General features: G+C 45.4%; 1 protein-coding gene across 1 annotated transcript in view; it reads right to left on the reverse strand.

The window, feature by feature from the left end:
* Window positions 1-16,754, reverse strand: part of LOC126522282 (polycomb protein eed-like) — a 99,921-nt gene that overhangs the window by 32,281 nt on the left and 50,886 nt on the right. Inside the window, exons 6-7 of the mRNA XM_050171003.3 lie at window positions 3,864-3,945; window positions 925-1,016 (exon numbers count right to left, since the gene is read on the reverse strand). Coding sequence (XP_050026960.1) covers window positions 925-1,016; window positions 3,864-3,945 — 174 coding nt within the window. The remainder of the gene's footprint in view (window positions 1-924; window positions 1,017-3,863; window positions 3,946-16,754) is intronic.

Here is a 16,754-nt window from a genome sequence, read left to right on the forward strand (position 1 = left end):
GAGATGGCGGGTGGACGCGTGTATAATCAAGGAATACATACTGTGTCCCGTGACAATTGTCCCTTCTTGCGCTTGCTAAGCTTCACTGCCATATTTTGCATATGCTTCACCGCGTAATATTGCCGTATTGAGGCGAAGCTAACTTTCGGGAACCGGTATTCAACGCGCCGTGCATCCCGAGCTTTGAATCAAATCATGAGGATTACAAAGGCAGAGTCGACGTCATTGCTGACAGTGGCAAATTATTTCAATGAAAAACACGGCACGGAATGTCGAAGCAGCTAGGCCTAGTGTTGCCGCAGTGGTGGCTACTGCTACCAGCAGACTTGCATGCAACAGTGCCGGTTCGAAGTGGCGAGATAATTAAAATGGCAGCGGTGGTGGCTCTGATTATTGCTGTTTTGGAACTGCAGTCTTGGCAAAAAGTCCTGAATATCGGATGGCAAAGTGTTGTTGTGCACTAAATTTCAGACATTCTTACACTTTGGCTCTATGGGGTACGTGGTGGTGCCGCGAAGCTGTCCACATTACCGAGCATGGCCGAAAAATCGGGCGTCCGGAAAATTGGTCGTTGACTGTACTGGAAACTCCTCCAGCTGACGACAGGGCGTCAAAGACAATTCGTTATGATTCCTCTCTGTTCAGCATTAGCGTGACTTTTGTTCCCTTTCAATAACATCACAGCTAATTTTCCCTGATAGAAGCACAACTTCCCTGAGTTTTCCCCGAGTATTTCAAGACTATTCAAAATCCCCGAGAATTCCCGGCTTTCCCAGTTGGTAGACACACTGATTTAAAAAGATTCATGTGAGAATGTTATTCTAAAACAGTACAGACCTTGTGGAACTTGATGCACAGATCGGCAGATAAAGAAACTCTGAAGGCAAGCCTAAAGACAAAAAAAAGAAAAGTAGATTCACATACCGCACTCAGGACTTCGTCCCGGTGTCCCTCGACTCCGCCGAACACGGCGATGCACTGGTCTGTCTTGACATTCCACAGTCGTAAAGTGTGGTCTGGAAGGAATGGCAAAAAGGTTGCATGACAGTTAGACATCTGTCTTTGTCACAAGGTGTGTTTCTATAAACCTGCTCTTCATTAGTTTTTTTTAGACTTCCAACCCTATTTTACTTCCACAAATTTGATCATGCCCACAAAGTCAATGAGCCATATTTTAAAACCACTGCAGGCTCACAATCGTTTGTTCCCAGAACCACAAGAAACTGGAATAAATTGTCTGCTGCCACAGCAAATACTATAGCTGACCCTGTTTCTTTTCAAAATGTCCTTTCAGGCCTGCAGCTCCTCTATGAATACATATTTCTCAAATATTTTTACTTGAAATGTATAATTTATACAGTATTGTGCTTTTATTCTTGTTTTCTTTTGCCATGCATGCCCCAGCACACTATAAAATATGTATAAACTGATGATACAGCTAAACCTTGATATAACAAAATCAGTGAAATCAGCAAATTCCTTTGTTATATTGTCATGTAGTAGTGATGGTAAAGAACACAGTAGCAAAACTGTGAATGCAGAAACTAGCTTTTTATTTGGGTGAACCTGTGCCCACGAAAGCAAGTTACACTTTAAGCACAACGACAGTTGTGAACACAGTTGGTGATCGGCGAAATCTGATGTGCAGGGCAAGCGCATCGGCTTTTATACATAAGTCATCAAAGGTTTCAGAATAATCACTGGTGCCACGTGTCTTCCAGAAAGTTCTACCCAATTCATATCATGCATACAAGCAATCAGATTACACAAGGTTCAGTGACAAGACAGCGGATAGAACCACCGATAACATTTGAGAAACTTCCTATACATGCAGGGGCATTCTGCGCTGGGCTATAACGTTTCTTAGACTGTGAAATGGGGTCACCTAATAGAGACCAATATTGACACACAATATTGAAATTTCGTTCTATTGAAATTCTACCTTTTAGGCAAATAAGTACGGTCGCCGATCGATTTTTCTTACATGAAAATGGGCCGCAGAATTTTCTGAATTATTAGGCAATCGAAAAAAGCTCATTTGAATGAGAAAACAGTCCATTTTGATAAATTTGGGAGTCGGTGACAAATGATACGGCTTCATGACGTACATGTTGATGATATCTTCTCGGCAGTACGGTTTAAGTAAAGCCAGCCATGCTTTCATGTGAACTTCGCCCCGGTGGCTGATAGCATCGCCCACACTGGACCGATGCTATCAGGAAAAGCGCCTGCAGTGGGTAGCGAATGCTTCGTCTGCCTTTCGCTCCAAGAGGTCACCAAGATTCGAGGTTACGCAACCTCGAATTCTAAATGCGCGGTAAGACGGCTTACATGGTGCCCCGCCGTATTGGCATGCCCACTCTTTGCATACGCAGCAGATTACTTCTAAAGCAGGGTGCGCGGCTGCGTATGCACTCGGCCGTGCTTACAGCCGTGCAAAGCCACGGCTGAGATGCACGCCAGCTTACCCCCCCTCCCCCTGTTTTACTACTAGAACTAACCGTGGGAGTGTTATCCAGCACCACCACTCACAAGCCTTCGCGACAGATGTGGAACATCCTTTCTGGTGCAAGCATCACGAGTACGTGATCTTTTTGGGTGAAGGCAACTGGTCAACATATCCACACATGCTACCTGAAGGCATCAATGTTGCCGGATTCCAGACCCTTGTTATGTAATGAGTAAGAAGAAAGGGAACCGAGAGGCTCGATTGTTATCAATCATATCGTAAGAAGCCAACAAACCAAGACATCAAGGACAACAGAGGGGAAATTACTTTTCTAGTTGAATAAAAGAAATGACGAATAAATGGAAATGAAAGGGCATGAAAAAACAACTGGCCGCAGGTGGGCTATGAACCCTCGTTTTCGCATTACGTGTACCATGTGAAGACAACATTTATGCCTTCAGGTAGCATGTGTGCGTTTATTTACTTCATTATGATGAGTTTCTAAATACGTGGCGTTCTATGGACAAGAGGTTATGAAAAGTTAAATGCCTTGTTATATTGAGAATTGCGCTATATTGAAGTTAGTTACATCAAGATTTAACTGTACAATAAATAAATAAACCATCCCCATATAGGCAGTCTGAGCTCCTCAAACGTTTACTTGTTGCAAATTTGGAAAACAAGCTCAATGTCTCTAAAGAAGCTATGACAGTCAATAGAGGCCTGAAGGTGGCTTGAGCTTGTTTGTTGCTCTGCGCTACTACACAATGACACCACATGGTGTAAGGAGCTTAGCAAAGCAAAATTACCTAAATGGAAGTTTATTTTTTTGTTCTTGCAACACATTAAATGCTTAACTTCAAAATAGTGCTATGGCAGTGGTGCTGACTTGTCTACAATACTATGTTCTTATGTGTTCCCCACAAAAAGACTTAAATGGACACAGCAGCTTCAAAATAACAGTGTTGCTTTGAGAAAAGCAAAAGTCTTTTATGATTGTTCAAGACTATGCAGGCATTTCTTTGTTATAAAAAGCAAGCTAGAAATGGTATGTGTGCAGTGAGATACTTCTCTTTTAACACAAACCATGTCAGGTAAATTCAGTGCATGGCAATCATTTTGTGGTTACCCGTAGAAGTGAATTGGAAAACACTGTGCTATTTGCAAGGCTAAAACAGCTTTGTTAAAAGCTGGTTCCCTGAAGTGAGAGCTAGAACTGGGTGCATTCTCAAGATTCCAAAAAAATTCCCTTGAAATTCACACCAAGTTTACGCCATGCATGAGATCTATCGAACTGATGAAATAAGCACATCTATGCACCTAAATTTATAGGCCAAGTCATATCGCAGCAGTTTCTAAATATTAATCTTGTGAAATGCCCAGCCTCTAGTCATAAGTCACAAAGGGGTCTCACCTTTACTGACAGACAGCAGAAGGTTGACATCATGGGGATGAAATTTGAGCTCGTTGATGGCATTCCCGTGGCCAATATAGTGCTGCATATAAATGGGCACAGACGCAGGCAGTATTTTGAACAACACTGCATTGTCAAGTTCATGGCATTAGGTAAATGCAAATCCTTTTCTTTATCAATACAGTGTGCAAGCACAGCTTGTACATGGTATGTGTGCTGGCAGAGTTGTCTCCAATGTTAGACACCAGCACAGTATCTTTACACACTGCAGTTGCCTTGCATTATAAGCTCAAGCAGTCAGGTGGGCCTTTGAAAAGTATTAGTTAACACACCTGGGCTTAGAGTCGACACGCTACTAACAGCAATTATATTTATATTATTGCAAGTCACAATAAGGGTGCAGCGGTGGCGTAGAGGTAGAACACCCGCCTCGCGTGCAAGAGGTCTGTGGTTCGAATCCCGGTGCCGCGCAATTTTCCACCGGGTTTAAAAAAAAAAAAATCCGCGAGTTGATAAAATTGCATAAACAGGCCTGGAGTGTGGCCTGATCCCGGTGACCAGAACCGGTAACGCACTCCCTCACCAGAGCAGGATTGGCCACCCTGGTGCAGTACTTGGCCACAACCTCCTATATGAACACAACAATCAAACCCCGGCCCTCAGTCCCCAGCAGCTGCGAAGCAACTGACCACGGCGGCGGTCAGACCTGCGACGCTGCAGAGGGTGCTAAGAATCCCTGTCACCGGACAGGCCGCCATCGGAATATGAACCTGGCAACGTTTAACGCTAGAACGTTATCTAGTGAGGCGAGTCTAGCAGTGCTATTGGAAGAATTAGAGGGCAGTAAATGGGATATAATAGGGCTCAGTGAAGTTAGGAGGCCAAAAGAAGCATATACAGTGCTCAGAAGCGGGCACGTCCTGTGCTACCGGGGCTTAGCGGAGAGACGAGAACTAGGAGTCGGATTCCTGATTAATAAGAGTATAGCTGGTAACATACAGGAACTCTATAGCATTAACGAGAGGGTGGCATGTCTTGTTCTGAAACTTAATAAGAGGTACTACAGGTCTACGCCCCTACATCCAGTCATGATGACCAGGAAGTCGAAAGCTTCTATGAAGATGTGGAATCGGCGATGGGTAGAGTGAAAACAAAATACACTATACTGATGGGCGATCTCAATGCCAAAGTAGGCAAGAAGCAGGCTGGAGACAAGGCAGTGGGGGAATACGGCATAAGCACTAGGAATGGCAGGGGAGAGTTATTAGTAGAGTTTGCGGAACAGAATAATATGCGGATAATGAATACCTTCTTCCGCAAGCGGGATAGCCGAAAGTGAACGTGGAGGAGCCCAAACGGCGAGACTAGAAATTAAATAGACCTCATACTCTGCGCTAACCCTGGCATCATACAAGATGTGGACGTGCTCCGTAAGGTGCGCTGCAGTGACCACAGGATGGTAAGAACTCGAATTAGCCTAGACTTGAGGAGGGAACGGAAGAAACTGGTACATAAGAAGCCGATCAATGAGTTAGCGGTAAGAGGGAAAATAGAGGAATTCCAGATCAAGCTACAGAACAGGTATTCGGCTTTAACTCAGGAAGAGGACCTTAGTGTTGAAGCAATGAACGACAATCTTGTGGGCATCATTAAGGAGTGTGCAATAGAAGTCGGCGGTAACTCTGTTAGACAGGATACCAGTAAGCTGTCGCAGGAGACGAAAGATCTGATCAAGAAACGCCAATGTATGAAAGCCTCTAACCCTACAGCCAGAATAGAACTGGCAGAACTTTCGAAGTTAATCAACAAGCGTAAGACAGCTGACATAAGGAAGTATAATATGGATAGAATTGAACAAGCTCTCAGGAACGGAGGAAGCCTAAAAGCAGAGAAGAAGAAACTAGGAATTGGCAAGAATCAGATGTATGCGTTAAGAGACAAAGCCGGCAATATCATTACTAATATGGATGAGATAGTTCAGGTGGCTGAGGAGTTCTATAGAGATCTATACAGTACGAGTGGAACCCACGATGATAATGGAAGAGAGAATAATCTAGAGGAATTCGAAATCCCACAAGTAACGCCGGAAGATGTAAGGAAATCCTTGGGAGCTATGCAAAGGGGGACGGCAGCTGGGGAGGATCAGGTAACAGCAGATTTGTTGAAGGACGGTGGGCAGATTGTTCTAGAAAAACTGGCCACCCTGTATACACAATGCCTCATGACCTCGAGCGTACCGGAATCTTGGAAGAACGCTAACATAATCCTAATCCATAAGAAAGGGGACGCCAAAGACTTGAAAAATTATAGACCGATCAGCTTACTGTCCGTTGCCTAGAAAGTATTTACTAAGGCAATTGCAAATAGAATCAGGAACACCTTAGACTTCCGTCAACCAAAGGACCAGGCAGGATTCCGTAAAGGCTACTCAACAATAGATCATATTCACACTATCAATCAGGTGATAGAGAAATGTGCGGAATATAACCAACCATTATATGTAGCTTTCATTGATTATGAGAAAGCGTTTGATTCAGTCGAAACCTCAGCAGTCATGGAGGCATTGCGGAATCAGGGTGTAGACGAGCCGTACGTAAAAATACTGAAAGATATCTATAGCGGCTCCACAGCCACTGTAGTCCTCCATAAAGAAAGCAACAAAATCCCTATAAAGAAAGGCGTCAGGCAGGGAGATACGATCTCTCCAATGCTATTCACAGCATGTTTACAGGAGGTATTCAGAGACCTGGATTGGGAAGAATTGGGGATAAGAGTAAATGGAGAATACCTTAGTAACTTGCGCTTCGCTGATGATATTGCCTTGCTTAGTAACTCAGGGGACCAACTGCAATGCATGCTCACTGACATGGAGAGGCAGAGCAGAAGGGTGGGACTAAAAATTAATCTGCAGAAAACTAAGGTAATGTTTAACAGTCTCGGAAGGGAACAGCAGTTTACGATAGGTAGCGAGGCACTGGAAGTGGTAAGGGAATACATCTACTTAGGACAGGTAGTGACTGCTGATCCGGATCATGAGAGTGAAATAATCGGAAGAATAAGAATGGGCTGGGGTGCGTTTGGCAGGTATTCTGAGATCATGAACAGCAGGTTGCCATTATCCCTCAAGAGAAAAGTTTATAACAGCTGTGTCTTACCAGTACTCACGTACGGGGCAGAAACCTGGAGGCTTACGAAAAGGGTTCTACTTAAATTGAGGACGACGCAACGGGCTATGGAAAGAAGAATGATAGGTGTAACATTAAGGGATAAGAAAAGAGCAGATTGGGTGAGGGAACAAACGCGCGTTAATGACATCTTAGTTGAAATCAAGGAAAAGAAATGGGCATGGGCAGGACATGTAATGAGGAGGGAAGATAACCGATGGTCATTAAGGGTTACGGACTGGATTCCGAGGGAAGGGAAGCGTAGCAGGGGGCGACAGAAAGTTAGGTGGGCAGATGAGATTAGGAAGTTTGGAGGGTCAACATGGCCACAATTAGCACATGACCGGGGCAGTTGGAGAAGTATGGGAGAGGCCTTTGCCCTGCAGTGGGCGTAACCAGGCTGATGATGATGATGATGATGAAGTCACAAAACTGCAGTGTCCAAACCCAGGACACAGGGATAGATAGACACACAGACACAATGACTGGAAAATGAGTGCTGTAATTGAAGATCAGCCTTTCTTTTTTTTAGTGAAACCTTGCTATAACAAAGGTTAAGGGGAAGCCAAAATTATTTCACTATAAGTGTTGTCTATGTGTGGGTGGGGAGCAGGAAGTTGTAGTGGGTAAGCTGAAGCCAATGCAAAAGCCTAATTTCAGCCAAAAGAACATTCCGGCATAATTGACCTGAAAAGATCAGCAAATCTTTATCATGAGCCAAAACAAGGTTTGTTTATCCATTTACGAAAATATCTGCTTTGCTGAAATGAGATCTTAAATGCATCAGTTTCTATGATAATTTCAAGAGACATTAAGATTACTCATGATACCCATTAGTTTGTTTAACCCCATTTCATTACAGCCACGTATGACTTGTAGTAAGGACTGAAAGAAAAATCCCATAATGCCTTCCCATCACCTTTCGTAATGCCGGGCCAAGAAGCTTGGTAATGAATGACAGGATAACCTTTCGTGATTTTTTATTTTTTATTTCTACTGTCACTATTTAAAAAAATATCCTAAATAAAGCATTCAATTGATAGCTTTCTTGCACCTCATCTAGAAAGCTGAAGTGTTGTGACTACAAGCCGACTAGCCCAACAAGCTATGGTTATTATGCAGTGTTTGAAGATTGCGCTTTTACAGCTGCTTTCGTTTCAATCACAGCTGCATTTTGCTCTGGACAACAAACCTCAGCAAGCTGCACTTTTCTGTATACCTGGCACTGTGCAAAGTGCCTGGTAAGTTACAGTTAACCTTTTACCAATGGCGCCAAATCAGTCTCAAGACAGATGTGCAGTCATATATATATATATATATTGTCACGAAAAGACAATTGAAGATGTACCCGGTGTCGGCGAGACAGGCAGTTGTACAAGATGGCACACAAAAAACTCAAGCCAGCATCCTCAGCCTCTACTTCTTCAGCGCCCGCCCCTTGACGAGCGCGCACTCCAGTCACTGCTTTCTCAGCGCTGGCTCATGACACCTAGCGGCATTACCCCCCGCCAAAAGAAAGCATCGACCCGATGCTTACTAAACTATGATGCTTACTAAAAGAAAGTGGAAGTGTGGAAGTCGTATGAGATCAGTTTGGCGCCGCCTTAATGCGCGAAATATGGTTTGAGGTGAATAACATGCATTATCTCTGAGTGGTGCTGTCGACGCCGAGGCGACGTGGCACCGTCGGGAATGACCTCATAGTTCACTTCAATAACGCAGCATATCACTTTGTAGAGTCCAAAGTATCTACTAAGCAGCTTCTCAGACAACCCCTGGCGACGGATTGGAGTCCACACCCAGACTTGGTCACCTGGCTGGTACTCGACTTGCCGATGTCGAAGGTTGTAGCGTCGTGCGTCTGTACTCTGCTGCTTCGTGATGCGTATGCGCGCGAGTTGACAAGCTTCCTCTGCATGTTGACGTCGCCCGGACGGGTGTCGTAAGTTGGCTAACCAACACAAGGAATAGTGGTCTGTCAGCACCTTGAAAGGGCGACTGTAGAGATAACGCTGAAATTTCATGATGGCCCACACAACCGCTAGACACTCTTTCTTGGGGGTAGAGTAGTTGTTTCGGCGCGTGAAAGGGTGCGACTGGCGTAAGCGATCACTTGCCCAACGCCTTCCTGGTGTTGAACGAGTACAGCGCCAAGACCGATGGTGCTTGCGTCGGTAAACACCTCGGTGTCATCGTCTTCGTCAAAGTGAGCGAGGACGGGTGATTCCTGCAGGCGCTGCCATAACATGGTGAAAGCTGTGTCCTGCTCATCTGTCCAAACAAATGGTGTGTCTTCTCGCGTGAGGCGTATAAGTGGTTTGGCGATCCTGGAGAAATTAGCGATGAAGTGACGATAGTACGCTCACAGGCCGAGAAAGCGGCATACTGCTTTCTTGTCACGAGGAGTCGGAAAAGCAGAAACAGCAGATGTTTTGTCTGGGTCAGGCTGGACGCCGTCAGCGTTTACGACATGCCTGAGAAACTTCAGCTCTTCGTAACCGAAGTGACACATTTCTGGCTTTAGTGTGTAATTAGCAGACCGGAGTGCCTCAAGTACCGCCTCTAATCGCTTCAGATGTTCTTCGAAGGTCATCGCAAACACGACGACGTCATCTAAGTATACTAAACAAATGTGCCACTTCAGACCAATCAGAACAGTGTCCATCATTCTCTGGAATGTGGCCGGTGCAGAACACAGGCCAAATGGAAGTACGTTAAATTCGTACAGTCCATCTGGGGTAACAAAAGTAGTTTTTTTCGCGATCTCGTTCGTCAACTTCGATTTGCCAATATCCAATCTTTAGATCTATGGATGAAAAATACCTGGTTCGCTGCAGTCGATCTAACGAATCATCGATCCACGTAAGCCGATAAACGTCTGTTTTTGTGATGTTATTTAACTTTCTATAGTCAACACAGAACTGAAGCGTTCCCTCTTTCCTTTTGACGAGGACTACCGGTGACAACCAAGGGCTTTGGGATGGTTGTACGACGTCATCGTCAAGCATTTCTTTCACTTGCGCATTAATCACATTGCGCTCCACCGATGCGCGATAAGGCAGTTGTCGTATGGGACGAGAATCGTCATACGTGATTATTCGGTGTCTTGTGATGGGTGTCTGGCGTACCTTAGAAGAAGATGCGAAGCACTCCTTGAACCAAAGTAGCAATTCGCGCAGCGCTTTCTGCTTTTCGTCCGAAAGGTCTGAATTTATGTCGATATTGCTGAGTGTCTGAGCTGGGTTGTCCTTTGTCATAGACACAAAGCATTCAGCAACGTCTGCTATGGGCTCAGCAAAAGCGATAGTAGTACGACGAAATAGGTGCCGATGTTCCTGGCTGAAGTTCGTCCCGAGGAGTGCAGAATGTCCACCTTGAAGCATAATGAGATTGCGGGCTGCACATACACCATGAGTTGGCATAAGGGAGGAATTGCCCTCTGCAATAGCTTCGCCATCACGCAGATCGTCGCATACGACTGCTACCAGGACACTTGCGCGTGGTGGTGAAGTTACACTGTCGGCGTAAACCCGAATCGCGTTACGTCGGCAATTGTCGAGGCTGTTCGCTGCTCTCTCTGTCGAAAAAGTCACTGTGCACTTCCGGAGGTCTATAATGGCACCATACTCTGGCAGAAGCTCGACGCCCAAGATGAAGTCCCGAGAACGATTGCGGAGTATAAGGCAGCTGGCTGGAAATGTACACGAATTTGTACTTCAATTGTGCACATGCCCAACGGTGTTACGATATGCCCACCAGCAGTATGAATTTGTGTTCCAGACCAAGGCATGATAACTTTTCTAAGTTCCGTCACTAGTTTTCCACACAAGATTGAGTAGTCGGCACCCGTGTCCAATAACGCACTAATGTGGTGGCCGTCGAGCACAACAGGTATGTCTAGCGAGAGTCTGTCGCTGAGTTCGGCTGCTGTTGTCACTGAATCGTGCTGAATAGACCATGCTAATGTCGATGGGGGGTCTTCGGAAGGGCGATTATCAGCTGCCTCGCCCCCGAAGGTCACTGCTCTTCGTTTTCCCGGCGAGGGCTTGGCGATCGTCTCTGCGCTGCCATTGGAAGGCTTCTACGAGCTGGGGAAGATCGCCTGGGGGACGGCGCGCACGACTGCCGCCGTGGGAACAGTGGCATACTCCGCTGGTTCAGCTATTATTCAATCGCCCTAACCCTTTTGCCATATCTGGGCCTTGGTGAATCCGCAGCAAAACCTTGCAGTCCGAGGCGGCGGTATGGGCACTCGTGGTATACGCGACCGGCTTCTCCAGTGATAGCACAGAGGCCTTCTGTCCGCGGTACGCCAGACGTCAGATTTCCTTTCGAGCAGGCGCCAATCCGCCATACATTGGATCGGTTGCACTGATGGGAGCGGTGAGATGTATGACACGGCGTAAGACGTGGCAGGGACGAAATGGGTCAGAGCGCGAACAGGGACTCGCCCCAAAACTTCCTCATACGATGGCCGCTGCAACTGTGCTGTCACAGACGACGCATTGCTGCTTGGAACGGGACCTTGAATTGCTTGCTGCACTTCACTTCTCACGAGGGCAGAAATGGAACCCAGCGTGGGATGAGGCGGGCAGCTGAGCTGTTGAAGCTCATCACGCACCACAGAGCGGATAAGGTCTCGGAGAACATCCAAGTTTCCAAAGGCAACCACATCCGTCAGTGAAGCAGCATCGCATGCCTGTCATACGTAGCTAAGCGATGGTCTGAAGGTGAAGTAGCGTTCAACTGCCTTTCATAGAAAGCTGAGCGCTGGTGTAGCATCTTTTCTATCGTGGTGGCTTCGGTTAAGAATTCAGCCACGGTCTTCGGCAGGCTTCGAACAAGGCCAGCAAATAGCTGTTCTTTAACTCCCCGCATTAGATGGCACAGCTTCTTTCCCTCTGACATGGTAAGGTCCACCCGACGGAAGAGGCGCGTCATATCTTCTACATATGACGTTACGCTCTCATTTGGTAGATGAATGTGGGATTGGAGTGCCCATTCGGCTCGTTCGTGGCGATCAGCTTTGGTGTGTCTCCAGCAAGACACGGTGGAACTCGAGCCACGATTTGAGGAGCCCTTCTCGGTTCTCGTACCAAGTGCGAGCACTGTCCTCCAAGCTGAAGTAGACATTTCTCAACTTCACCGCGTCACTCCATTCGTTTATCTCGGCAACGCGCTCAAACTGGGTTAACCAGTCTTCTACATCCTCGAAGATATCCCCATGGAACACTTTCAGCACTCGGAGATTTTGCAGCAGGTACTGAGTTGCCGTTGTGGCCGTACCTTGCATAATGGTCGATAGAGACGTCGACGTTCCTTTCATACTGGTCAGTGGGGACATTGATGTTGTTGTGGAGAGATGATCAAGCTCCGGAGGCAATCCTCGGATTCTCCTGCTGGCCCGGTGAACGGGACAGCTAGTTCACTAGTATAGGGCTGGTACTCCTGCTACCAGGAGTGATTTGTGGCATCGGATGAACCGTACCCTGCACCTCCACGAGTTTTGTCACAAAAAGACAATTGAAGATGTACCCGGCGTCGGCGATACGGACAGTTGTACAAGATGGCGTACAAAAAACTCAAGCCAGCGTCCTCAGCCTCTACTTCTTTATCAGCGCCTGCCCCTTGCCGAGCGCACGCTCCAGTCCTTCTTTCTCAGTGCTGGCTCGCGACACCTAGCGGCAATATATATATATATACATATATATATATATATATACACACACACACACACACACACACATACATTTTACGCCAGTGTTTGATTGATCCCATCTTGAGCGACTAATGCTGCCATTTTATACCTGTAACCACCAAATGCGTGATACACAGTTGATTCATATACGTGGAAATGGTTGTATACATTTTGTGTTTTATGGCCATGTTAATTGGAGGTCTTTGCACACATAACTGAGAAATTATTTGTGTAGCCGCACAAAATAGCGATGCCCGTGAATTGAAAATAAAACCAATCGTGAACTGTGCTGACAGGCCTGATGGACAGATCAGGAGATCTGTGTTCAATATATGCAAGTTTCTATTATGCATGTATATTTAGTCAGTTGAGTTTATGAGTAAAATTCAACGTAGAATTCCTTACATTAGAAACAAGACATCAGAATTCCATTTCAAGAATGTTTAATGCACATGACGATGAACACGTTTTAGACCAAGCCACATCCAAAACAGGCCAAACCTCTTATACCTTGGCATTCCCATGATGCCACAACACTGAAAGTGACACAGATGGTGGCTGAACATTTCCCGCAAAGTAGTATGGCAGGAAGGTATACGTCCATACAACTAATTCAGTAGTAAAGTAGAACTGAATTTAGTACCTAATATCGCTTGAAATAAACAAGTTCACTAAAGCATAGTTTACTATGTGTTTTGTCCCATCTGATCCTCAGATGACCAGTACTATATAGTCTCAATCATACTACAACTCTTCAAACAAACCTTGATGCACTTCATGGCAGCTGGGCTAATGATGCGAATGACACCTCGTGACCCCGCAACAGCAAGCAGTGGATGCCCTGTGACGTCGTCGTATGACCAGGCACAGGTGTAGAAGTTCTCCTCGGACTTAAAGGTCACAGGTCAAGGAAAATGGCCTTTTGTGCAAAAGGATACCGTCGAACCTCATTATAGCAAAATCTCATTGGACACAAAAATACCTTCGTTGAATTCTATATTCGTTATAAGCATACACAAATCTATCAGGGGCCACAAGAATCGCAATCAGGTCTATGTGAAAAAAACACAAATGCGGTGTCTCTGTCAGGCCAGCAACGGGTATCCTGCAGATTTTATTGCGATACCAATTATATGGATACTCCAGGCACCTTTCTGCCGTTGGCGCCGCCATGAGGTTCTGTATGAATTCCAGGGGCAATAAATTGTCGCCGCGCTCCGTATGCTACATGTGCGAGTGGAAGCATGCATGAGTAAGCCGGCAAATGCAGCTCAATCTCGCGGGTGCAAGCGAGGAAGCATGCCCTCTTCTGCAACGTGTGAGGCACGGGGGTAAGGTGAGAAGGTTATTCTCTTGCGGCTGCTTACAGTGCAGGCCTCATCTTCAAAGTGATCTGTAATGTTTGCAGAGTGCGCATAGTGCTGGTAGCGTCGTATGCGCTGTGCTTTCAACGTTTTGTTCGCATTGAATCGACAGATGCAGGGAGGTCAAATCGCTCATTGCTGCTGCTGTGATTTCTCGCTCCAGTGTTTTCAGAGAGAGTTCCTGCCGTCATCAGGTGTGATGTGTTCATGTTTACCTGTGCTCACGTGACACCACGCTTGTTAATTTAGTAAATCGACAAATGTTTACAAGTTCATACAGCCGATAAAACTACTATCCCTACTTCCTATAGTTATCTAACAATTTGCTATCGCAATCGATGCTTCGCCTATGGGTGAAACTGCAGCTTTTCTTGATGCCCCTTCGACAACTTGCCCTGCCAATACAAGGAACAAGAACAACAATAAATTATCTACATATGTGTTGCACCATCGCCAGTAAGCAACCGTGCGATTGTGCAGGATGGGCACACTGTCTTGCCAACTGCCGTCCAACCAAGCCAAGACTCTGGCCAAAGCGTGCATGCCACCAAGAACAATTGAGACCCGGAGGGGACCACACATGGATCTATACTAGAACTATCAGCCTAGCCTGTGTGTCTGATCTAAGCAACTGTACCTGACATTTCGGCTAACTGAATATACAGGGTGTCCCAATAATCATGCACTAAGAGTAATTAGTCCTAAATATAAAATGCTCGAACATTATAATTAGATGAAAAGTGTCAATGATAAAATTGTAGAGCAACATAAAAAACTCCCAATAGAGCTTTCTGTTGCTCAATACGTGCTACATAAAAGTGTTTTTCTGAACGTGAAAGAGACCCGCGAATACATGTTAACTCTTTCCCTACCATAGGGAAAATAGGTATTTTTTGTAGGTTATGCTAGATTTTCTTTTTCTGCGGGAACTACTGCACTCAATATTTTATGTAACACATAAACAAAAGGCAGAATGAATGCACTTTTCACACATAAACATTTTATTAACAGGATGCGTGTCATAAAAAAGATACAGATTGTCAAAATCAAGATTGTGGGATAAAATTAAACAAAGTTAGTAAAGACACACTTGTATTTACATAGAAAAAAATGTACAAAAAAATTATGAGATATACAAAATGTATTGCAGTCCAATAGGCACTGCCTCCGAAAAAATCTAAATTTTTCATTGGACAGGTCATCATCATCATCAGCCTAGTTACGCCCACTGCAGGGCAAAGGCCTCTCCCATACTTCTCCAACTACCCCGGTCATGTACTAATTGTGGCCATGTTGTCCCTGCAAACGTCTTAATGTCATCTGCCCACCTAACTCTCTGCCGCCCCCTGCTACGCTTCCCTTCTCTTGGAATCCAGTCCGTAGCTCTTAGTGACCATCGGTTATCTTCCCTCCTCATTACATGTCCGGCCCGTGCCCATTTCTTTTTCTTGATTTCAACTAAGATGTCGTTTACCCGCGTTTGTTGCCTCACCCAATCTGCTCTTTTCTTATCCCTTAACGTTACACCCATCATTCTTCTTTCCATAGCTCGTTGCGTCGTTCTCAATTTCAGCAGAACCCTTTTCGTAAGCCTCCAGGTTTCTGCCCCATATGTGAGTACTGGTAACACACAGCTGTTGTACACTTTCCTTTTGAGGGATAGTGGCAACCTACTGTTCATGATTTGAGAATGCCTGCCAAACGCACCCCAACCCATTCTTATTCTTCTGGTTATTTCAGTCTCATGATCCGGATCCGTGGTCACTACCTGCCCTAAGTAGATGTATTCCCTTACCACTTCCAGTGTTTCGCTACCTATCGTAAACTGCTGTTCTCTTCCGAGACTGTTAAACAATACTTTAGTTTTCTGCAGATTAATTTTCAGACCCACCCTTCTGCTTTGCCTCTCCAGGTCAGTGAGCATGCATTGCAATTGGTCTCCTGAGTTACTAAGCAAGGCAATATCATCAGCGAATCGCAAGTTGCTAAGGTATTCTCCATCAACTTTTATCCCCAATTCTTCCCACTCCAGGCCTCTGAATACCTCCTGTAAACATGCTGTGAATAGCATTGGAGATATCGTATCTCCCTGTCTGACGCCTTTCTTTATAGGGATTTTGTTGCTTTCTTTGTGGAGGACTACGGTGGCTGTGGAGCCGCTATAGATATCTTCCAGTATTTTTACATATGGCTCATCTACACCCTGATTCCGTAATGCCTCCATGACTGCTGAGGTTTCGACTGAATCAAACGCTTTCTCGTAATCAATGAAAGCTATATATAAGGGTTGGTTATATGCTGCACATTTCTCTATCACTTGATTGATAGTGTGAATATGGTCTATTGTTGAGTAGCCTTTACGGAATCCTGCCTGGTCCTTTGGTTGACAGAAGTCTAAGGTGTTCCTGATTCTATTTGCGATTACCTTAGTAAATACTTTGTAGGCAACGGACAGTAAGCTGATCGGTCTATAATTTTTCAAGTCTTTGGCGTCCCCTTTCTTATGGATTAGGATTATGTTAGCGTTCTTCCAAGATTCCGGTACGCTCGAGGTTATGAGGCATTGCGTATACAGGGTGGCCAGTTTCTCTAGAACAATCTGACCACCATCCTTCAACAAATCTGCTGTTACCTGATCCTCCCCAGCTGCCTTCCCCCTTTGCAT

Source organism: Dermacentor andersoni, chromosome 6 (genome assembly GCF_023375885.2).
Source record: "Dermacentor andersoni chromosome 6, qqDerAnde1_hic_scaffold, whole genome shotgun sequence".
NCBI lineage: Eukaryota > Metazoa > Arthropoda > Arachnida > Ixodida > Ixodidae > Dermacentor > Dermacentor andersoni.